The 25,211-nt window shown below is 40.4% G+C and overlaps 1 protein-coding gene across 1 annotated transcript in view; it reads right to left on the bottom strand.

Annotated features, from left to right (window-relative positions):
* Positions 1 to 678: 678 nt before the first annotated feature.
* The window catches only part of rspo2 (R-spondin 2), a 68,595-nt gene continuing 44,062 nt past the window's right edge, over positions 679 to 25,211 (bottom strand). Inside the window, exons 4-6 of the mRNA XM_054781863.1 lie at positions 24,999 to 25,142; positions 24,573 to 24,761; positions 679 to 2,207 (exon numbers count right to left, since the gene is read on the bottom strand). Coding sequence (XP_054637838.1) covers positions 2,092 to 2,207; positions 24,573 to 24,761; positions 24,999 to 25,142 — 449 coding nt within the window. The 3' untranslated portion in view covers positions 679 to 2,091. The remainder of the gene's footprint in view (positions 2,208 to 24,572; positions 24,762 to 24,998; positions 25,143 to 25,211) is intronic.

Raw genomic sequence — 25,211 nt, 5'->3', positions numbered from 1 at the left:
TCTGCTCTTAATTTATCTAAAGAAATAAAGCGTTGTCGCTTCCTCACTGACTTCTGAGCGACACGATACCTACCGTGCATACCTGCGCCCTATAACAAGGTGCACCTTGTGTATCTGTTAAATACAAAAATAGCACCGGTAACTGAGATTGCGCCTTTGAATACGGCGCGCTTTATGGTCGTGAAAATACGGTAGTTGTTGTTACTGACGGACATCCAATGGACCTTGATGTTTGGAGTGTCCATGAATGCACCCCGCGGTAGTGGTGTGGAGAACGAAGGAGGATAAACGTGGATTAAAAGTAGATTAAATTGCTAATTTAAGATACATATATGGTGTTGGAACTGAGCACTGCTGTTGATGTGTGAAGGTAGGAATAAAGTTAAAAAAGAGTGCCGTACTGTCATATATTTGTGGGGAGGCACTTGTCCACTTGTCACAATGGAGAGGTGTGGCTTGCCATGATGCACATGCTTTAATTAGGGAGAAAAGAAATTAATCCAATGAATTAAATAAATGAGTTGTCGTTAATGTGTTATTTTTGACAGCCGTAATTAAAAACCCCGCGTCAAACCCTTTGGCTGGAAGATGGATTTCACAAATGTTTCTGAATTCGCATCAGTCACATCAATAGTGCAACAAAGTAAGACAAGGAAACACTTCATCGTTTAGCCACATACCGTATATTAGAGACAGACAATAACAAAAAGTCATCATCATACAGTCACATGAGATGTTTAATAAAACACAATGTACACATATGCAGTCCTATGACCATATATTTGCTGGCATCTAATTATTAAACTCAGAATATATCAAAGGAGAGTTGTATACGTCGTTTTTGCTTCGTCTTTGAAACAGTGAAATCAGTAGATGTGATCGAATGGATGGAATACAACACTAACATCAGAAGAAAAAGGTTTTGCAGATATGCAACATTATGACAAACTCATAGAATATTGAATCATATTAGAGTAACAGTATGAGGCAAAAAAAAAATGTCATTGGACAAAAAAAGTAAAAAACAGAATTAATAAATAAATCAAATATAGACTATATAAATGAAATAGCTAGGTGACGGCTATGTTTATTATTTGTTTTTAATCATTTTAATCTGCAGGTTGGTATTACAGCCTTTCATCTCTACAACATTTAGAATGGTGAACGAGTCAATACTGAAAATACAGTAAGAAGCTTTCATTATTAGATAAACTATGTACACCTGCATCTCTTGCCATGCTAAGAACTAAATTTCATAGTTTTTCTTATCCACACTATACAGTTAGAGCATACAGCGGCCTGAACGTAAACAGTTTGTGCTGAGAATAAAATACTTTGCAACTATGCATGGTAATTTCTTTAATATTACTCTCACAAATGTACAGAACATAAAGGCCACACATGGGAGCACTCCATTTCCATTTAGACGGAAAGGTGAGGGTAGCTTTTACATAAATATAGGAACAAAATACAGTCTCTTTCACCTCAAGATCCGTCTTCTTGGCTGTCAGCCTCACTTTCCTCAGCCCAATCTCAAACCTCTTCCTCCTCCCTAGTTTTCTCTCCTCTGTCAGGGGTGTTCACTGAACCCCTTTACCTACTCCGCCCTGAAGCATATAGCTTGCCAACTCTCTCCCTACGTTTCCTTTCCACCTCCTTCTATTTGGCTCACCCACCCTTGCAGTCTTTGCTTGCCCCTCCGTCTTCCATACCCTGGACAGTTAATGACATTGTTAATGACGGGAAATGAGTTCACTAATGTCAACTGTAAAGGTCCACAAGGCAAGGTGTAGGGTGGGGTTGCAGGAATGAAGTCACCCGGCTGAACACCGCAGCCAAGGGGAAGCAGCAGGAGGCAGGGGTGTATGAAGTATGTGTTTAGTGGGTTGGTACTGATATTGTATATTGGACACACATTTTCGCAGTGGCAGATTTTCGAGCCATGACGACATTCAGGTAGGCGAGTGGGTGGGATTTTGGTGGAGGCAGGAGAGGTTGTCGGTGTTGGTGATATTTGTCGGTCAGAGCATGGTCGCAGCTAGCAGCTTCGCGTTGGTTCTTTGTTCAATGTTGAGTCCCTCGTTTTAACCCTCACTGGGTGGAGCGTGCAGAGGCCAAGTGGTCGCTGTGTTGGTTCTGGGCGCGAAACCGCAGCCTCTGCTTGTTCTTCTTCTTTGGTTCTTTGGGTCGGTGCTTCCCCGAGCCTCCTGGGAAAAAAAAGATCAGAAAGTGTTAGCTCATCAACTCCTGTTGTTAATGCTCAGTTTTGACTGACACTGTCTTAGAGGTATTCACTGAACAGTGTGTTTATATTTGGAGATGCAGGTATAGTTTTAATGAGTCCCTCTGCCTCCATCTAAATATGTACATTCGACGGAGTCAGAAGGCGGCAAATTCAAATATTTTTGGCCATTGATGATAGACAGAACAGGATGTGTAATGTCCAAATACGTCTGAGAAATGTCTGCGTAGGTATGAATGACGTCTTCATTTAGCCCAGCTTACGGAAAATTGAACGCCTGACTTAACGAGTGAAAATATACGAAAGTACGAACATGTACGAATGTACGAACTACGTCTATCAACATCCAGTTTGCGTACTATAAAAGGCCAAACTCCGCCCATCGCCTCACAACAGTCGTAGCACCTGGACGGTCCACTTGGCTCATTTTGAGCACTACTATTTTGGAATAGTATTATTTTGGATTATTATCACCCTTCGTTTCATCATGCCAGCTAAAAAAGAAGAACACGAGCAAGAACCGTCCATCTGTCTAACAGATAATGAAAGTCCAAAAAACGGTAAGATCCCATCCGAGAAAGGGTGAATACGGCAAAATGAGAACTGCCAATCACTATCCAAAGCTGGCCATCCAAAATGATGAAGATGCCCAAAGTTTGGAACGGCTAGTAAGAAGTTATTGTTCCTTCACTCTCTGATATAAGATGTCAAACATATATACAGCATTAAGAGTCCGCCCTGTATGTTGTTAGCACATTTAACTGCCAAAGGAACAGAGAGTGGAGATAAGTACAGAACTTGTGTAGCACTCTTCCCCAGTTAGTCCCCCTGCCCGGGGTTAATCCTTCCAGGTTTCCCCACTGGGACAAGACATGCTGGGAACTGAAATCTACTCTCATGGAAGCATGTGTGGTGTATGTAAACAAGAAAAATGTTGGCTATCGAACCACAAGGCTGCAATATGTCTGCCAAGGCCACAACCAAGATAAGTAGGTGTGTTTGTGTGTGTGTGTGAGGAAGATTTATGCAAGACAGCGTCAGTGTGAGGTAATTTAAGGTAAAATAAAATCTAATGGGTCGGGGAAAGTAGAGTGAGACTTGGATGATGAGACCCAAACTGGGTGTTGATGTAGAACACAGAAACAGGGCATGTCACGGGTCATTTAGTGGGGAAGCGAAAGGAAATGGTGGACAAAATAGGTCTTGGGAAGGCTTTCACTGGCTTATTCTGGGTCTCATTATTGCACTTGTTCAAGCCCTTTCTCACGAAAAAATAGGTAACCGTGTGTAAAATGGCATTATCTCTAATTGCTGCCTCATATGTGCTTACACTTGGCCTTTTAAGCACCCCGAGAATACGCCGAGTGCCCATTCCTGGAGTAAAATTTGCACTTGTTTAAGCTGACACGCAATGAATAATACAGATGCATGCAAACATCAAACCATCTCAGAGCTATTTCCTGCAATTAATCTCAATTGGTTATTTGGAGTCACATTGCCAATTTGAGCCATGGCTGTAAAGCTTCTCACACACAGCTTAGCCTGTGAGAACAACATTCACATCAAAATCGTATGCCCTGACAGGGAAGAATGTGAGCGGAAAACTTTGTAAACTTGCTTAACTGATGCCACTTTAGATTTTTAGCATGGCTTACAGCACGAGAATGTTTGTTAAAGCAAACCTGGACCTGAAAGGCATTTGGCTTCCACCGGAATTTTCCTAGCCATTTAAAAAGACAATTTTCATTCAAAACAGTGTTGCTAGGTGCCTGGTAAACAACACTTTCAGTGATTCAACTGAACGTCAATTACATTTGACAGCTATAAAGAAACTGGTGCACCATTAAACTCGTTCTCGAACACGAAAAGCTCATTTCCTTGGAAACATGATTTCATTCACGGTAACCGATAGAAATGTAAATAAAAATGAGTTCTCCTGTTCAGGACTACAATTAAGAGTTGGATGTTGTTTAATATCCTCATCAAGCTTCCGACTTCCAGAAGTATTAAGTGCAGATTATGGCTGCAACTAACGATTAATTTCTTAGTTGATAAATCTGAAGCTTGTTGTTTTGATTAATCGAGTAATCGGATTAAATGAATATGAAGCAAACACAAACAGTTAGTGGTTTGGTGCCATACCAGAAAAGAGGCAAAAATGTAGATCACTGCTTTGCAAAGTCAAAGCTGATGTGCGTGAATATCATGTTTTGCCTAAAACACAAACATAATAGGTCTACTTTCATGGATGACTAAGGAAATAAAGAAAAACAGAAATCTGTTGTTTATCGCGGTTAACTGGTTCCAGACCCGACCGTGATTAATGAATTTCTGCAAAGTAGAAGTCCTTTTTTCTAAATGGAATATTTTCATCAAGTCATGGCACAGAAATCCTGTTTACAATCTTCTAAATATGTTTTCGTTAACATTATTAGAGCCCACTATCGTCACCTTTACATTTGTATTACTCGGCATAGCAGATATAATCAGAAACATAAGACATAAATCAAACTTCTGCTTGTATGTGTCACAGTAGAGGTGTTCCAGTGCTAGTAGGGGAGCACAAGCGACGTCGAGGGTACAGAGTTGAGTTTTAGCTTGGGTTATGGAGTAGCCTGTGTTGTTTTTATGATCATGATGTTATTATTATTGTGCCCTGCGATTGGCTGGCGACCAGTCCAGGGGGTACCCCGCCTCTCGCCCGAAGTCAGTTGGGATAGGATCCAGCATACCTGCGACCCTAGTGAGGATAAGAAGGATAGAAGATGGATGGATGGATATGACTGTGCTGTTGTGAGATAAGTTCAACTTGAGTTCAACTCAAGTCTGGTGCTTGTTTCACCAAACAATTACTGACACCTAGTGACCACTGTAGAACACTACATTCACAATTTAAATACGTCTTTTTCACGGCTTTATTTTGTATTTTAGTTAATTTTGACATCTTTATGCTTGAAACTGCTTAATTTAGGCAAAAAATATGCATTTTTTTTCTAATAGGCCTAAACCAGAAAACAGCATGACACCAAAAAGGTTGTTGATTAATTGGATAATAGATTAATTATCGATCAATTGTTGCAGCTTTAGTGCAGAATAAACAACATCAATGAACTGCACGATTTCTCAGCTTAAAATGTTTGTTTTCTGGACTGTGTTACTCTGTTTCATGACTCATCCATTAAGGAATATCAGTCTAAAACAATGTTGTTGACAGAGCCATTGCGATGTACAAGTAAAACTGGCATCTTGCACATGGAATATAAAACATTCTGGTAAGTAGAAGAGGAAGTTATGGAAGCAATTACACAATACCAATACACCCCATGATCGGATCCCTGATGCTTTCCAGTCATCACTTGTAAATAATAATGCTACAAATCAGACTGGGGCTTTTAAAGATATTGAAAGGAATTTGACAATATCCACTGTGGCTGGCAGCTTCACTTAACCTTGCCATTATTTGTACGAGATTAATACCACCAGTCGGAATATGAGCATTATCCGTGTCGTGTATTGAGACATTTGGCCCAAACTCTGCAAAGTAACTGATGACACTACCCCCACACAGCAATTACAGACCGCATGTCATTACTCAAAGTTTTTAGTGCTGGCAGCTAGAGGGCAACCAATCTCCACATAAACCCCTTCCTCCTGCTTCTGATACAGTCACAGAGATGATCTAGCATATCTGTCTACGAACTTTCATTTAGTTTTTTTCCCCCCTGAGGGCACCAAGCATTCTGTACACTTTCATCATCTTATATTTAAGACTGATGTAATCACTTAATCTGATTACCGGAGTTCATGGAGGAAGTTGTTTCATTTACCTGGAAAGAAATGATGAGGTGCTTTCAAAACTAAGAACACATTCATGAATCTTATGGAAAGCATCAAAGCATTTGCAATCTTTGTTTTTACAATGTAAGTGGAACATAAAGAATGGAATCAAAAGCGAATGTCTTTTGTAAGAAAAGTAAAATCCCCTGGATGCTACGTCTTTCCGTTCTGGCTGCATTTACTATCACCACAGCAGAAGACTATTTCATCAATGTTCAGTTTTCCTTTACAGATACAATCTTTTTTCTGCAAGCTTGACATTTGAGTTTGAGTTGGAAACGGATGTATGAATCAAACAAATAAACAAAAAGTGCAAATCAAAATGTTTTGTATTAAAAATCAGAAGCAGAGCTTGTGGTATGACGTTTGTTTATTGCTGTCAAAAATGACGTTTTGTGGAATTCTTTTATGTTCGTTTGACTGTGTGTGTGTGTGTGTGTGTGTGTGTTTGTGTAACATGAACATAATGCCTGTACACCACAGTTTCTAAGCTCCTATATCATGAACTTGAGAAATATGTTTTGCAAACATTTCTGCTGGCAAACCAACACACAAAAATGTATCATAATTTCTAGAAACTGCATGACTTCTCTACACGCAATGTGTTGGAGATTCCCTAAAAAACACGTGAAGACAATCAGCATTTTACAGGACAGCTTTTCCGCTTCTGCGCATCATTGTCCTTCTTTTTTTCAGTCTGTATGCCTCAGCGATGCTATTTGAGTCGCTCTGCGATAATCGAGACAAATGCATGGCAAAGATCCAACGTTACTGAAGTATCATATTAATGCTATGCTGTACTGATTAATAGATCCTTGCAGAACAGCACAAGGGCTGCATGTCAGACGGAGGCACTTGAAGGTAATCAGTTATATGAATATCCATGGCATTGAAAGGCATCAGTGTCACTGCTAATATCTTTGAGATAAAACTCAATGTGTCTTGCATAGTCTTACAGTACATGTAGGGAAGTTTGGATTGTGCGGCATGTTGCCATGTTGCTCTGTGCTCACAAAACATAGGAGATTATGCTGAGTACACAAGAAAGCAAATGCATTTGGGGGTTCATTTGTAAGTGTTAGGAGAACACGCCCTTCAATATTATGGCACAATACAACGAGCACGTGCATCGGTCTTTTGCTGGCACTGTGTGCCTTACTTTGCTGAAAAATTGTACATAATACAGTGCTTTCCAGTTTGTGATTTATGCGATGCAGTGAAACTTCAGTTTTCATATTGTCGTGATATGCAGTTAAACTGTTAGACTGTAATATCTAAACCATTGGATACACTCATAATGGATGGAATGGAGGAATGGATGGATGGATAGACACATAGTGGTTCTTTTAGAGTTGGGACCATATTGACAGATCCCGGTCAGGGAATCATTTAATCGTCTTTATTATGTTTATGTTTATTAGGTTTATTTGTTCTTGGAACAGTGACAGAACAATGAACAACTCTATTTCTGTCTCCTTTCTTCCTCTTACCACTGCGCCCCTGCGCTGATGAGTCTTCAAGCAAACTGTGTATTTCTGAGTGTTCGGTGTGCTTTTGTTTTTTGATTGCAAAATAACCCACCGTGACTCCAAACAAAGCTGTAAGTGCCAAAACCTGGTGCTAGGTATACGCGTTTGTTTCTATGTTGCTATGTGAAATCAACGCACCCAGGAAGGATGTTCCGGTAATGCTTAAAAGGATGTCCCCTCCCCTTTCTCCTCCCCATCTCTGTGTTTGCTAGTCTTCAATAAAGGTAAAAGTCATGTTAAATGTTCATTTATCCATTTATTTTGGCATTTATATGCATTTACATTGTTTTATTCATGTAAAACATCTATTTTCTATACTTGTCCTCATTGCTGTTACGCGTAACCCGCAGCCTATCCCAGCGAACTTCGGGCGAGAGGTGGGGTACACCATGGACTGGTCGCCATCCAATCGCAGTAAAACTATAATTATTTTCCATAAAATATATATATATTTTTTTAATTTCTGGGTATCAAACTGATTAATTGGATTTACATTATTTCCTATGGAAAAAATGGCTTCGGTTTTGGTACGTTTCGGTTTTCGTCTGACCTTTTGGTACCGATTAATGACGGAACCTGAGGTTCCACTATATTATCGTAAAACATGTGGCTAACTGAAATCACAAAGGTTGCGACCAGCGAAAAAATGGCAAAGAACTGATTATAGGAGCAACCGAAATGATTCATCCTTTAACAGCAATGGCAGCATTGCAAGAATCGAAGGCATAATCTTATCTCCATTGCGTGTGGTTTGAGAAAAATCGATGGCTGACCTCGAGAAGGCATTAGGACATACGGTAAATGGGATCCTCTACTGCTGTAAACTCTCCCCCGTTCTCATGTTACCCTAGCGATCCACTTGGCGCAGTCAGCCAATTAATAACCTTCCGAGGACAAAAGGAAGGGTTGACATGAGATAAATCCAAATAAATTTGAAGTGGCGGACTGCGCAAAGGTAAAGTCATATTTTTTCAGCAGCTCATCTCTTCCATAAACAGGCCGTAGCGGAGGCTATCATTTGTGAGGGAAAAAGAGAACTGCTGGCGCCAGTGAGATTTGATTTCAGTGGCAGGAATTGGATTAGCAGCTATTAAGGGCCTCCTCACACATACATTTGTAATGTTGTGAAGGGAAAAGGAGACGTAGCCAGGCAGCGTTCTCTTTACTTACATACCGGTAACTGTCTGGGAAAAAGGTTACATACACTGACACTTCTCTAAATGGCGACTAAGATTCATAAGTGCCCCACAGCGGGATAACGTCAGGTGCGCTTACACGATGGCTCAAATAAGGTTAAAAGTTTTGCTTCAAATCTTCGCTACAGAATATTTACAAATACAAAGAAAAATTACAATATTTTGGATATACAGCAGTAAACAGCTGCTGGAAAAAATAAATGAGCCTTTTGACAGAAGAAGCAAATATTTACAAGGTGCTCATCTTGCAACGGACAAGTAGCTCTCTGCACAATGTCGCTTAGCACTAACAAGGTTACTCTGTGTCACACTCTTTTATTCGCTCTCTCACTTTGTCCTTCCCTTTTCTCACCCATGTTCTGCTGGGCCAAAATGATTCAAAACACACACATTCAAATTCAAAAAGCTAATGTTGGGATTAGTGGGGTTTATTATTGTCTTATCCTGGTGGCGATTATGCGAAGGGATTAAAATACAGGTTAGCTCACCCCTCTGCTTTTTGATGCTTTCTTTTACTGACAATAAGTTAAAGTGAAAACCGACTTGGAGATTAACATCTCTAAGCGGAAAAGTCCCGGTTAAACATGCATGAATGAGAAGGTGATTAATATGGCAAATAGTCAGTGCGGACAGCCTGTTGTTCCCCCTCTCGAGAGAGAGAATCAGCCGCGACTGGTCCAAGAAGGCCAAAGAACAGAAGATGACCTTGCACATTAAAGCTGTCCATCACACTGCTCAGAGTTAAAAGTGACGTTCCACTGCATTTAACTTTATGTTAACGTTCCCTTGTGGTATTTAGGTTACCACCTCTGACTCGAGTGTTCAAAGGTATGTATGGTGGAAAAACCTTCCATAATGTTACATTAGGCTAATTTCCAAATTACTCAAATTATGTTCTGGCATTTCAGGGTTCCTTCTCTGAGACTTCACTTTGATTCTAGTACTGTGAATCTGAGGGATTTATTGCTTCCGAGTGTACAAGGAAAAGTTGTTATTCAATAATTTGGTTGGTTGGATCATCAATCCAGGAAACAGTAGAAACGCGAGGACAGGGGTCTCAAACTTGTGAAATTTTGTGGCCCTTATTTGACATCAAAGTTTAGCATCAGTGTGCGTGCTGGGCGTTTTATATTAATATTATAAATATTGAGGCAAACTTGAATCCTGCAAGAGATTATCAAAGGCATTTCCACTTGCTTAAAAGAAGAGACTCTTTAACTGGGCAAGCGATAGCAAACACTGAACTCACAATGAGCTCGTCACACGGTGAAATCAGCAGTGGGGTCACTACAGTAGGCAGAACGCTGACTACAATCACAGTGCAAACACAAAAACGAGAAAAAGAACCATTTCGCGCACACTTTGAGACAAAGTTTATGTTCCGATGAACCCGTTCATGCTCTGAGAACCTTACATGTTATGAACTGTTATTAATAAAGACTGAGAAGATTGAATCAGTTGCACTGTTTTTAGGAATACTTTAAATATTTTTTTTTTGTGGCGTGGAAGCTGTACTTCCACAAGTAAATTGAGTTTGAGACCCCTGGACGAGGACGTGCTTTCTTGTGATTCCAACATGCACTTTGGAGCATGTAACTCTGATATTGTAACTCTAAAACTGCATCTAGTTAGTAGAACCACGGAGCCACACTGTAGGCATACAGTACATTTGTCTGAAAACGTAGTCAAATTAAACTCATCACATTTATTTACATTTTTATGATATTCCCCTAAGCATTCAGATTGGTATGCTTCGTATTTGCTGCAGTTCCATTGGAAAGTCTCCCAAAAGATTCAACACGAACAAACCTCTCAGTGCCCCTTTGTTCGGGCGCATGTCGCAGTGGTACTGTTCAGTACTGTTCTTCGATGACACGTTGACAAGTCTGGGAAGAACCAAGAATAGGACCAAACCTAACACAGCTCAGGTTACTGACAATCAATGGCTAGCTCAACACTGTTGACTCCATGTGACCCATGAGCATAAATCATTAACCATTAAACGCTCTCCCTAAACATGACAACAAACAATACCTGATTTTGAGCCCCTCTGATGACACTTCTGGTACATGTATAAAAATATATATAAAAGGTTTTAAAACGGTATAAAATGTACAAACACACACAAAGTTAAGTCACTGGTGCTCACCGACTGGAGCGTGTTTAAATGCTAGATAATAAGCATCTATACAGTCGCAGGACACGTTTCCAACATCCCACTTGGAAATGAATGTCTTGTTTCCTGACATGGCATGGTCTTAACAACAACAAACAAACGATCGATCGTGTTGACTGATATGATGAATGCCTAGGGGTCTTTCATTTTGCCAGTTGAAAGTGACGTTGAAAAAGAAAAGTATATTGAGTTCAGCTGCACCATGTGTTGTCACCCATTGCCGTTCTTACTCAGTTGGAGGAAGTTAAAACGGGCCCCACACAGGACCAGATGGTTTCTTACATCCCATGCAATGGTTTATTAGTTTAAAGCTACACTCTGCAAGATGTAGATGGAAAAATATACCTTTTCATAAAAAAAATCAGAATGTGGTAATTCAACTGGGATTATCATCCTGTGCTGGGGTGCAATATCAGACACCAAAAGAGAACGTGTGAAAAGTTCTATCCTAAGACAATGAGTTTTCCACTCTCTTGAAGTGCAAAAGTTAAGGTGCTAATGCAAGGCAGACTTACCTAAATCAATATTTGTAATTTTTCTGGCTCAATCTGCATGAATCTCCTTGTTTCTGTTTTCATGTTTGTCACTCTACTAAATGCGGTGGTTTGTCACAACCAATGGTGTCACGAGGGTAAGCAGCCAGGCAGCAAACAGGCATTAACGACAGGCCTGCTGAGCCTGATGCGCCTGCAAACTACAGGACTCAGAGGCTAGTGCAGCCCCCGCTGCGGTTTGCTATCTACCGACTGACTCATCGACACATCTGGGCTTAAGTATACACGGGCACTTGGGCAAATGAGGGATAATTAGCTTTAGTTGACTTTAATGAATAGTTTAATGTTGTGTTTCATTTCGGATGAGCAAAATATAACGCTCAGCACTTATCAAAGGGAGCACGGTGGTGCTCCTGAGGGCGTGCTGCTGCTCTTTTTGGCTCTGTTAGTTTTGAATTTGTTGTATGGATGGAGGCAAAGCAAAGTGATCTTAACTTAGCTACAGCACATGAGGGAGTGGTTACAATGTGACCGCAGATTTAAGGATTGGAAACACGCTGGGATACACGGTAGCAAATTGATCATTCTCCCTAGAAAGTTCCGACAGATGTGAATGCTGTCGTTACTCAAATGCACAGAGTGAGCTACGGCGCTGCATTTGAATTTCTTCGATAACAATATGAGAAAAGCGGCTTTGATCATCTCATTATACACAGATGCTATGATATCATGCAGGAAATGTATTGCAGAGTTTGGGCCATTCATCTAAGTTTCCAATTTGTACTGTATATTGCATTCAGCTTATTACATTAGTCATTTTCAACAGGAACAAGATCCAGTTAGGATTTATTTGCTCTCTCAGATCTTTTGATTACAGTTGACTGAAATGAATGTAATCTTTTTTCTTGACATCACAGTGATGTAACAGTATCTGCAGCTGCAACTAAAGAATTCATCATCCGTTCATTAGGAAGTAAAAGAAAAATGAATGCTGTCTAACACGGTGAGAAACATGATCTAACTACAGTACAATATCATCCAACACTCACTGCAGGGCGTTTGTTCTCACCTTTTCTATTGGCTAGTTTGACTGTACCCCAGATGTGACGATATGTACAGATCGGAAAAGAACACTTTGCCATTTGCAACAAATATTCATCTTAGAAGGCAGCCCTCAGAATGTGTAGCCAGGCCTTTAAGTAAGCAGGGGGTCAACCTCGGGCCGGGGAATTTACTCGCCTCAGTCAAATTTCATCAGCGGCAGTTTCCGCCCCCAACCTTTACCGCGCAATTGCAAGCGTAAATCAATTTACTTATAGCAATAGTGAGACATAACACAGTGATTATGGATGTTCCCACCAACACAACATTTCAGCGTGTGCATGATGATTCCCTAATTCCACGTGGACTGCATCCTTCTGGTCTCTGTTGGACTGTAAAGGAGTGAAGCAGGAAATTGCCTGGCATGATTTTCTGCACAAGGCCTTTCATCCCTTCCTTTCTCTACTGGGAAACTTCAGGAGGAAATCCTTCACATGTTTGGACATGAGCACAACTGTCCCAAAACAGACCCTAACGAGAGAGGAGCCATGCTAAGTCAGATGGGCTTAGAAACTAAAACAGAGATGGGGGCCATCAGGATCATGCAGCAATCCCCGTGCAATAGCTGGTGATGAGGGAATAAAGTCAGGCTGGTGCTTTTTGTTTTCTTTGATTGTTGTGCTAACTCTGGAAGGCGCTGTTCAGTCTTTTTTGGTCATCTCATTGATTGAACATATTGTTCGATAAAAATAGCTCTTTAGTTCACTGAGTTGTGGAAGAGAGGGGGGCGTGTGTTTGATGTATTAGCAGGGCTGCCGCTACACAGGGAGAAAGGAAAAGCCAATCCAGGAAGGGCCTGATCCTCTTTAAGGCCTGCGTTGCATCAAACATTTGTCAAACACCAGGCAGACGGACAGCTGAGTGGCTGTGACAGATCTGATCACAGACATGTTCAACACGTCGATCCAGGCATGGCTCTCCCAACCCTTGTCAATAATCCCCCTTTCGTCTTAGTCAAACACAAACAACTGGCCTCAGGGCATATGGCAGACATTTTCTTGTTGCTTTTAGATGTGTATGATTACAGTGCAATTTCAACGGTCATTTCAGGGTCTCACCTCGCTGAGGTTTGTGCACCCCGAAGGCAGCATAATCTGTCCGAGATACAGCACAGGAAGGGCAAAGGCATCAAATTAAAAGTGGAACCTAAGATCCCACTAATCCAGAAGAAATTTCCAAGGCCTATTGAGATCACGGACCTGAATCTTGCCACCCAGCGAGAAAGAATATTTATGTAAAAAGAGATCTGATATGGTAGCGAGGAGTGTCGTTACTTGACAGTAACCACCCAATCATGTTGTGGGTTTTGCTTATCACTCAGCTATGTACTTCTATGGACCACCAGTCTTTCAACTAACTTCAAAGGTACAGCAGCAGGGAACCTAATTTGAGTTTCGCAAAAAACAACACAAGTTTACATTTAATAGTTGGGCAATATATCATTTGTTTAAGGTTGTGTATACAGCATCTCCTTTCCTTGATGAATACAGGTTGATTACTATTTATTTTCCCAAGGTTATGTTTGTCAAGAAAACAAGTCTACATACATTTTTTACATTGGCTGTCTGTGCTCTCTGAAAATGCCTCCAGTTCAGAGTGTAACAATCTCCTTTTTGGGGTGACTGGCACCAAACAAGACTTTCCTTCCAAGTCAAACAGAAAAAGTTGATCACCGCCAACATGCTTGTGTAAGTATGGTGGTGCTTGCGTTTTATGTAATCAAAAAACCTGTTAAAGTCACTCTTTTAAGCTGAAATTGCTAACGTGTGACATCACCTCAGTGTTCAGCGTTTCTCTGATGATGGGAGTGCAATGCAGGGATCTGCCTGGCCTCTACTTAGCACCATAAAGGTTCTACTTTTAGTTGTCCCCCCTGTATTTGTCACGGTGTATTTAACACACACATACGCACATGCACGGAAATCACAAAGATGTGCACACAGAGAGCGGGTCTATACTTGTTGCTTTGTTGTGTCTCAGAGTCTCCACCCTGGGACCTTGCTCATGGACAAGAGTGGGTTAGAAGCCCAAGTCTCGCTCTGAATCACTAGATGTAATTAAAAGCTGTAATGTCTCTATAAAAATGTCTTCCAGATATAGTGATGGACAGGGAAGCAGGGTGGAAAAACGGGGAGTGGAGAAGGAGCTTCTGGTGGATGAGTCTGAGTCGCTACAACTGTGTGCCAGATGTTTTCAGGCACCCTTGTTCCTTCTTTTCTCCTCAACTCAGATCCATGGAAGCAGACAGCATGCAGGGCTGCTCTCAAGTATGTGCACCACATCCTCCTCTATGACATGCACACTGTTCCTCAGGCAGCCTCGCTGAGTGAAATGTAACGAGCAAGCAAGTGTCATTCCAATCCAAGCCCGGAAAAGAGTGCAAACAGGACCAAGAAAAAGAGCTGATAGTGTGGTGACTTGTTCTGCCTGTGAGGTCTGTTTTACTGTTGTTCAGTGACGTTTACTTGTTCCTCACAGACTGTATGAGAATGTATGCGTATGATTCCTCGTATGCATGGTGCATGGTGTGGGATATGATGAAAGCTTTGTGGCCGACTTGAGAGTTGGCAGCAGCGCTGGAGTGGAGGTCTGGCAGACTCTGGCCACCTTGGGTTATCTAAATATGAGGTGAGAACGCCTGACACGAGGGCCTCCTTCAAACAAGTGTTAGATCGATATAGAGACGGGTGACAAATTAGACACAAGCAGCCAGAACAGCTTCAGTATGCTTCGACAAGTTTCTGGAACTCCCCCAGAGGAATAGAAAACCATTCTTCCAAAGATATTCCCTTATTTGGTGGTAGAGAGTGCTGTCCTAAAAGTTGATCCAAAATGTCCCAATTATATTGAGTTCAAATGGTTTCAATTGCCCATTCAAACCATTAAACACTCTCTCTTCTGTTTGAAACCATCTGCATTTATTTCTGTACTCATTTATTCAGGTTTTTCTTTTAATTTGTCACCAGTCTGTGGATACTTAAGTTTCCTGACATAACCAAAGCAGAAAGCAGATGTTTGCAAGACAACTGTAATATTTTTTTTAAGTAACAAACGACGTTCATAGTTTTGCTAATTACCATACTTGAAGTGTTAAATTAACATCTAATTATATGATTTGTCTTAGGTCAATTATAGTATCTCAAGCCCATTGCCTTCAAAGTAGGAATACATTTGAGCAAAATGTATTCTAATGATGTTTCTACTTCTGCTGACAATAATAACTGGATGGCTTTCAGTAGAAATTGCGTGGGGATGCTAAAATGCTGAAGCTGAACTGAAATGTGAATGTTGAAATATCCTAGACATGTGTTGAAATCTGTTCACCGACTGCGGAGTGAATAAGCAGAATGTAAAATGTCAAATTAATTGCCACCAAGAGGGGGGGGGGCGACATCGAAACCATCCATTCATGTTCAAAGGGGAAAATGTCACAGAAAATATTGAAATATGGAATATGTGTGACTTTTTAGAAAACTCCTGACAGATATCTGCATGACCTGAATGAACTGAACCTTTGGATGTTGCACTAATTTTAAGGGGTTGAGAAATGTGGGAGCAGTTAGCGGAAAAACAGCAGAATTTGAGATGCTGGAATGTAAAAATGGAGAATGACTGTTGTGATGTTTACGTTTAATGATTACATGTGAACTGAAGACTGAACCAGAAAATATCGGGTTGGGTGACGACCAATCTGCCACCTTTTTCCACCTTGTAGAAAAAGTGCAACGTTACAGTAATGGAACATTTTTTTATATTTTTCACCACTAGGGGGCCACCATTTAACCACCCATTGACTAGAATTAGCTGAATATTACAGTAATGGAAAATGTAACATGATTTCCACCAGTAGTGGGCACCAACTTAATTGCCCATTCATTTTCAAAGGGAAAATTGGCACAGAAAATATTAAAATACAGTCAATTTGTGAATTCCTGATAGATAGCCAATGTGTCCTAAATGAGCTGAACATTTTGACTTTGGATCGGTGTGAATCAGTTGAGAAATGTGCGAAGAGTTATCAGACAAATAATTAGGCAGACTAATAATTATTATTGTTCAAAAGTAAAAAAAAAAAAAAAATAGATGAAAAATGGTGCAGAATGGTATATGTATTGTTTATTTTATATTTACGTACATAGAAAACTAGATAAATGATAAGTGAGTTCAAACAGCTAAACTGTTAAGTGCATAAATGAGAGACATTCTGGCATTTCAAATAACAAATGTTAGCAATTAAAGTAATATATTTTTAATTCCTGGACCTATTTATTTTCTTGTTGGCTACAGTAGGACTATTCCATTTATTTTCTCCAACACCACAGGACTCCTCAAAAGCTGAGGCTGTGGCTAAATGTCATCATCTTGAAAATCACAACATTGAGATGCACTGTGGAATATGTAGTTTATGGTCCCTGTCATAAGTGGCACTGAAGTGTATTTTCAAAAAAGTCAGATTTTCTTCAAGGTTTCTGTGATGGGCAGGATTTGCCACGGGGGCCTTGAGTTTGACGTATGTGTCACAGGGTGTAAATATCAGCACAAACTGCCCATCAAGTGGAATACTCTCCGAGGTCCGCTTCACAGCCTTAAACGTGTCATGGGTAATATCAGCCCATATACTGCTCAGCAGGGGGAAATAGCTCCCATTTGTGGAGCATGGGTTCATGAGAACATTCCACGTCTTCACAGTATTCCTCACTGGCCGATTCCTTGTTCTCACCCTCTCCTCCAGTTTGTTGCCATTTGTTTGTTTGGGTATGCCTGCATTAGATAAGGGTGTTGATATCGAGCCTCATTTCCTCAGCTGTAGGACAACAATGGTAGCCCCACAGCAAACACAATGAATAAAATATAAGCTGAAATTGGCATCCTAAAACTCAGAGGTGATGTATGGTTGTCCAGTGTAATCAGGATAAATTATTTGTGTTCATCAAAAAGCTTCTGTCCACAGGGGTTACATTACCAATGCAGATATTATGGCAAAGTCAAACAACTGAAAACCTGGTCATATTTAATGTGTTTACATGTGTCTAAAAAGGTAGTTTAGCAGAACCACCCCTCCTTTTTCCTCCTGCATGGAAACGACCAGACAACAATAATGTGGAGTATGGAGTCCCCGAGGGCATTGCTGACCCCTCCTCGTTCACCTCCCACCTCCCATCCCTCTTACCCCAATTCTTTGAAAGGTCTCCACATGTTTATGGCTCATGCCTGTGGTATGACGATGAATGCTCCATATAAAACCAGCAGGATAACTGGGTGTTTCATATATTGCTTTTCTAAAGACATCTGATGACAAAATGACAGAATCCCCATATTTATTTTGGTCAAAAAGTAGGGGCACTGAGTGGGAAGTTAATCAGGGGTCCTTCAAGACACCCCTCCTCCAAAAGTGCAGAGAATTTTAGGTTAATGAACACTGTTATGTGAATATATATATATATATATATATATATATATATATATATATATATATATATATATATATATATATATATACACATATATATGTGTGTATATGTGTGTATATATATAGACATATATACACATACATACTGTACATATATACATATATACCTGTATGTGTGTGTGTGTATATATATATATATATATATATATATATATATATATATATATATATATATATATATATATATATATAAAGAATACATGGGAGTTTGACAAATATATATATATATAATTAGAATATTATTATTATTATTTTTTAAATATACTTTTGGCGGCTCAGATCTCAGATAAAGCTTCTAAAATGTACTTTCAATGTCAATGTCAATCAATGGCCAGCAAGCATTCACACAGCCATGAATGCTACACGGGCCAAAGGCATGGATCTGCTTTAACATTACAGCAGTGAGCATGTAGATGTCCAACAACAAGTAACAAGTAACAAGTAAATTTCCCCGCTGTGGGATCAATAAAGTACATACAATACAATACAATAGAAACTCCAAATATACATGACAAGTGCGTCCGTGGTGCTGTCTCTCTGCTCCGCTCTCTGCTTCTGTGTGTGTGACAGAACGCTCAGCCTGTTGGTTTGTACGTATAAACTGTTTTCTAGGGAAAAAAAATACTTCATTCGGGTTTGTATGATCTTATGTTATTCGCTGCAATCCAATGAAACTACAATAATCTTGTAATCTCTTCTTTATGCGCAGCATGAGGACTTTAATGGACATTTAATAGAATTAATCATCCTTGCAAGACTTGCAAGGTGGGTGGTGATAAAAAGGGCCCGGGGCATGGAGTCACACTGGGATGCTAACCTGAGCCATGTTTCCAGATCCAAACTATCCTGATGAAGCAAGATACTTCTGAGGTCTTCTAACCAACTCCTGTGTCATCCCCCATGGTGTCAGCCCCTATGGAGCGGCCTTATTAAATGAAGATTAAGTCGTGGCTCCCCCAGTCACAACAGGCCACAATGTGAGCCACGGCTTAATCACTATGACAGGGCGACTGCCAATTAGTGCTCTTTTGCTGTCCTGGGAAAGCACTTCTCACTGGGCTCCCGCTGTCAGGAAGAACCGATCCAGATTGTCCATGATATTAGCCAAGGCAGAGATCACAATTAATCACCATCCATCATTCCAGTGTGGCAGAAATCAGAGCAGGGCATGTCATTCATGTACTAGCCCTTCCATCCAAGTATATCATCTTTCTGTAGCGCAGATCCAAGGACATTATTAATTGGAATATTATGACAAGTAAAAACAGTTCATTCTTGAACAGTGGTTGTGTGAGTACTAAGAAGTTTGACTTGGACACATTTCACCATGAGCTTTTTTACTGAGACTAGGCAAACATGCTCCATTAATTAGTCTCACACTGAAAGTGTGAGTTGTTTTTTTTTTTTAAAAAAAGGCTGGCATTCTGGTAGAAGGTGAAAACATATCCACCAATAAGTTTCAATGAGTGGTTTCCATGCTAAACATAGGCCTGGACTTAGATGTGATCATATTGAATCTGGAGCAAAAAAAATGTCTGGAGTGAGAGATACAGCTCAGGATTAAACCTCCCAGCTCAGCAACTTTATACACCAAAGTTGTCTCAAAAATGTGTAGGCTTTCCAAACAACACCCGGAAAAACAAAAACTCCCAAATAGCAGAGCATTTTGTGTTTTGAGCAGAGGGTCCTTCAGACAAGGTGTTCCTCAGAGCATATTTGGTCAGATCTGCATTGGTCTGTGCATTGTTTTACAGAAGCAGATATTTTGAAGCAGATGGTCCACAGGCGGCGGCAACCAGGGGGTCCACAGCACGGCAGATTCACCCCAGGAACAGACTGACTTCAGACAGAAGCTGGCATGGATCCTACCAGTCAAACAAATCTTTACAGGGTCTGGATCTGGACTCACTTTAGTCCTTGCACCAGACTAGTGCAAGGACAAAAGTCAATAAACAACTGCCCCTTTCTCTGTCACGTCCAGTGGGATTCAACATGGTTAGAGATGTTTTTCTACGTTGCCCTCTGGAGGAGTGATGAGGTAGCAATTCAAATCTGGCAGACTCTACACTCTTCTACAGTGCTACCCTAGAGTGTGTAGGAAAACTGTGGCTGAGTGAAAGTGATGATCTTTATGACTGAAGAGGTAGTTATCATCATCATGTCTATTAACACACATGCGATGTATGACAGGACGTATTTGTGGTGGCAGCATCAAATGACAGATGATTCAATGTGGTGCGCTTGGCCTCCTTTGAGCGCCACAGCAAGAAGAGTATCTCTGGTTACACATATTAGAAATCAAATCCCTCATAAGAGCCCGATGCTCAGGTACAGGTATCTAATATATTGGGGAAACCTAATTATATCTTCCATCCTTCACATCTAATTTCTTGGCATGACTCTGTCAGTACTCTGGGCAGTGTAGCCCGCCTCATACATTTTGTTTCCAATATGTTCAGTTTGGATTGACACTGTCAGATACAGATTAATTTAACAATATTTTGTATAAATGTGATTATATAGCACAGTGTTTCCTTGGTTTTTGTAGGATTTCGCCGAAAATCATTGACAAAAATACGTCTTGAGTTTTCGTACACAGTCTCGGTTATGATACGGCCAAACATTACACCTAGCAATCTAGTCTGTTTGCCCTCGAATCGAGTGCCTGAACATTGAATCCCACATGTTAGTAACTCAGTGTTGTCGTGTTATTAATACACTGTGTGAGTCCAACTGTGTTCATAACGCGAATTGCAAAACCTGCCTGTTAGCATGTCCTCAACTCCCACCCGGAAATTATTCTCCGACAGCTGTGTCGCCCCTCTAGAACGTTATCATCTGTTGACTCAGTAACAAACACAGTTACATGGATTAGCGCATATTATGCTTTAGACTTTACTTACATACCAAATAATGAATGGAAAATGTATTTTCTAAAACTTTAACACCTAATGTCAGTGGAGCCCAAGGGAAGCCGACTGATGGACAGAGGAAAAAGTGAAACTGAACTTTCCACAAATTTCAGTAAACCAGTGACTCTGATGACAATGATTGCTGGGAAATCTCTGCAGGGAATACCTTAATGACATCAATATGGAGGAGCGCTATCACTCTTCTCACCTTTCCTCTTCTATTTCCCATTAGCACACAGCACACTAAGAGTGGTAAGGGACAGTCGGTCAATATGAATAGCTATTAATAAAGTGCCTTAAGAAACACCCCTTGAGATATCTCAGCAATAGAATGGCCGATGCCCTACGCCACATGCTCAGTGACATGAATTAGACGTTGTCCTACAGGTAGAAAGTTACAATCCTAACTGACTACATGCTAGATATCAATTTAATGGTATACAATACATCTGGTGGAAACGCAATAAAATGTTTTAAACACTGCTTTGCCAAACTTCAAAAGTTTATTTGAATGTAGCTTGACAGTTGGATGAAAACAAGATGCAATGATACCACTACATATTTTATACATCCTTCACAAAAGGATGAACCCCTTTCTTTAAAGTATCAAGACGCTGTTATTGTGGCAACACCAACTGAGAACAGCAAATGAATCCCAGAAGTGCGAGCTATATATGTTGTTTACGCTCATCTGCAACTTAGATGGAACACATCAGACACGGTTTACTCTTCATGTTTGCTGTAAAAAAAAAAAGAGTTGCCTCTTGACATGATCTCGGCTTTAGTTTCCTTGCTAGTGTGTCGTTTCTCAGAGGGATTAGCTCATTCCAGACACAGAAGGAAAATAATATGATCAGCGGCATCGTTCCTGAGCGTCTCGACCAAGCTTGAACACAGGGATCCATCAATAATGTCCTGTGTAATGCAGCTGCTTAGAAATGCAAGCTTGGGCGATCCGATAAGCATTCCCATAAATAATATATACCTACCTCTGCTGCTTTGTTTTAATTCCTGCCTCGGTTTAATCCACGGAATCCATACAGGTCACTGTTATATAATCCTGTGCTTAACCAACACGTTCGAGTTTAGTGTCTAAGGAGGGACACAGATAAAATGTTTCATTTTTAGAACATTTTCAGCATGTTGTCGCTAGAAAGCCTTATACTGTATATTACAAAGCTTCTACCTCAAGTAGCAAATAGGGGAGTAATTGATTTTTTATTTTTATCGCCTGCATTTCAGAAAGTCTCCTTCAATACAACTACAGTGGAACTTTGGCTAGCCACATTAATCCGTTGTAGAAAGTCTGACTCCAACTGAATCAATTTTTTCCATAAGAAATCATGTAAATCCAATTAATCACTTTCAGAAAGCCAAACATGTTAAGGCAAAACACGTTTATATAGTTTTACAATTTAGTTTTGCACACAGAAAACAATTAGAAATGCATATAAATTCTGATTGACGTGTTTTGCCAATAGTTATTTCTTGAATTCAGTAGTGTTTCTCACCTCAATTCTCTGCTTTACTTTTGCTCGGGGCTGCAAAATAACCCAAAATCAACCCCAAAAAGTTGCAAGTGCCAGCGTTTGTTAAAGAAGGTGTGAAACATTACTCAATTGAAGAAACTTATAACAAAACACAAATGCGGCGTCCGTGTTGATCTCGATGCCGCATTATGTCTTTGTCAACAATCACATCTTCAGTGAAGGTACCTTCAATGTTTATTTAGCCCTTTGATTTGTAATTTATGTGTTTTTAGAATTGTTTTATGCATTTAAAACTAAAATTGGAAAACTACAAAAAACGTGTTTTGTGTTAACATTTTTGAGAATTTTGGCGTAACTGTGTTAGTTAGCAAAGAACTACAGAGTCAGCTGCTGATAACATCATAGACAGAGCTGACCTTCCGGTTCCTGTTTCCATGTAGTAACAAGCTAATAAGTGGGTAACGTTTTGTGATAAAAATACATTAAGAACACAGTTGGACTCACGCAATGTATTAATAACACAAGACGAGTGCCATGTTTGCTAACCAGACAATTTACGCAAACTGAGGCAAAATTTTGCCATAAATTTTCGACTTTGCCCGAAACCAGGGCGTACGATAACTGAGGTTTCACTGTACATACTGTATGACACACAGTGTGATTACAATTTCAAGTCAGTTTTTTTTGGCCAATTTGTCCTTACCACCCTGCTCAAATTTAGCAGCCTACATTTTTTACATTATATTTGTTCAAACGTAGGAGTGTTGCGTTTCACTGGATTTTGCCAAGTGGGGATTTTTCACAAACTGTTAAGCAGTGGGGAATTAATAACACATGCCAAAATCTGAAATGTACCTCTGTTAAAAGCGTGTCACAACTCTAGGAACTAGCTAAGATGTACATACAGCGCCTCTTACATGCAGTTTTAAAGCCATACAACAGAGATGTTACTCAGAAAGGAATTGTACTGAGAGATTTACAGTGACCACATTAGTGGGAACAGTAGCTTTGAGGGAGATGAACACGGGGAGTCTGCAGCTTGTTTCTAAGTACCGAATAAAGTAGTTCTGCAATTCAGACTTTACAATAACTTTCATCAGTCTATTTATGTCAGAGATAATTGACTGCAGTAACCATGCATACAAAACCAAATTCTAATTAAAGATGGTAGTAAAGTTTCTTTAAAAGGTCAAACAAGCAAGTCGAGAGCATGGCGAGGTGGATGGGGGCTGGGGAAGAATTTCCCTGACAAACAAGACAGGCTTTATGAAATAAATGTGCAGTGGAATCACAGTTTCCAATCTAGAGAGCAGCAGCAGCAGCTTCTGTATCATTGAAATATGAGAAACCAACAGAGTTTATTGAAGTTTATTAACTCTTTCAACACTTCACTTAATCATGCTCCCATTCAATGTGCCTAAGTACTTTCCTATTTCCGTTACTTTGTTTTCCTTCCTTGACAGTCTAAACAATATCTGCCACTATAATTGATTCCTTATTTGGTGAATTAAATATGTATACTTGGCCTATCCCAATGCAAAGTTTACAAGAGAGTACATTAAGGCAGAGGACATTTATTTTTAAAGCGCTGCCAATGGAGGCAATCACCCCAAATGGTGTGTTGAGCAGTCTGAAAAATGGTTTACTTTTTGGACAAAAATATTTCCTTTATTCACGCTGAGAGAAATTCCAGATTTGACTCCTCATCTAATGACCTGACACACATACTTTGTGCACCACAAATATCTCTCAAAATGACAGGAGGAAACAGAGACGACCATTGAGGTAACCTGCAGATCATTCTTTAAGAAGGGAGGTGGGAGAGCAGGGGGAAAAATATACCTCAGAGCTAGAAGTGCCTTGAACAAACCCACAATGGAAAATAACTGATATTTCATGCACGGAAACGCCACAGTGAGCCTCAAAAGCACAGACGATGAAAAAACAAGGTTGGCGTGTAGCGGTTACATGAGACAGGTGGAACTGAGAGGGGTTGGAAGAGGTCTGTGAGACTGGAAGAGAGCTATTTTCTGTTGTATTCACGGTGTACCTTTTGAGGTAACTGAGTCAAAACCAACAAATTATCTCTACAAAGCACTTCGGCATTGCAATGTGACATCCATACCTCTTCTGCAGTGCCTCATGGCCATTTTGCACATCCGGGACTCAGCAATGGTGGGACACAGTATTGTGTCCTTGGGTGGTTTCTTTACAATGTGCCGCGTCCGGGTCTCCAGACCCCACTTATAACCGCAGGTTTTGTTTCTTCTGGTGCAGGCTCCCCATTCGCTCCACTGGCCCACCTCACAGCCTTCTGTGGACACACAGTGATGTGCAGTGAAACCACTGCAGAATGTCATTTCGAAGCAACCCGCAGACCCCAGGTCAAGCTTTAATACAGGGGTGAAGGAACTTTACTAGGATACTATATGCTTCATGTGTGGGGTCTGCTTGTTTGTTAGGATGCATGAGAAGACACTAAGGAAATGTGTTAACATGATTTAACACTGTGAACATTTCCATGTTTTGCATATTTGTGTTGTGTTGTTACCTCCACACTCCATGGTGTCCTCCAGGGGGGCAAAGCCCTCGGGGCACTTGTCAAAGCATCGCCCTTTGTGTAGGTAAAAACCTAACTTGCATTTGGTGCAGAAGTCTTTACTGAAGCAGGACTCACAGTTCTCTATCCTGCACCCTGGAGAAAGGAGACACATCAGGGTCCATCTGATCAGCCTTCTCATCTGGAGTTGATCGAGAGCTTTGA

The sequence above is a fragment of the Dunckerocampus dactyliophorus genome, chromosome 7, assembly GCF_027744805.1.
Source record: "Dunckerocampus dactyliophorus isolate RoL2022-P2 chromosome 7, RoL_Ddac_1.1, whole genome shotgun sequence".
Classification (NCBI taxonomy): domain Eukaryota; kingdom Metazoa; phylum Chordata; class Actinopteri; order Syngnathiformes; family Syngnathidae; genus Dunckerocampus; species Dunckerocampus dactyliophorus.
Note: the sequence above shows the minus strand (reverse complement) of the source record. Positions and strands in the feature narration are given on the sequence as shown.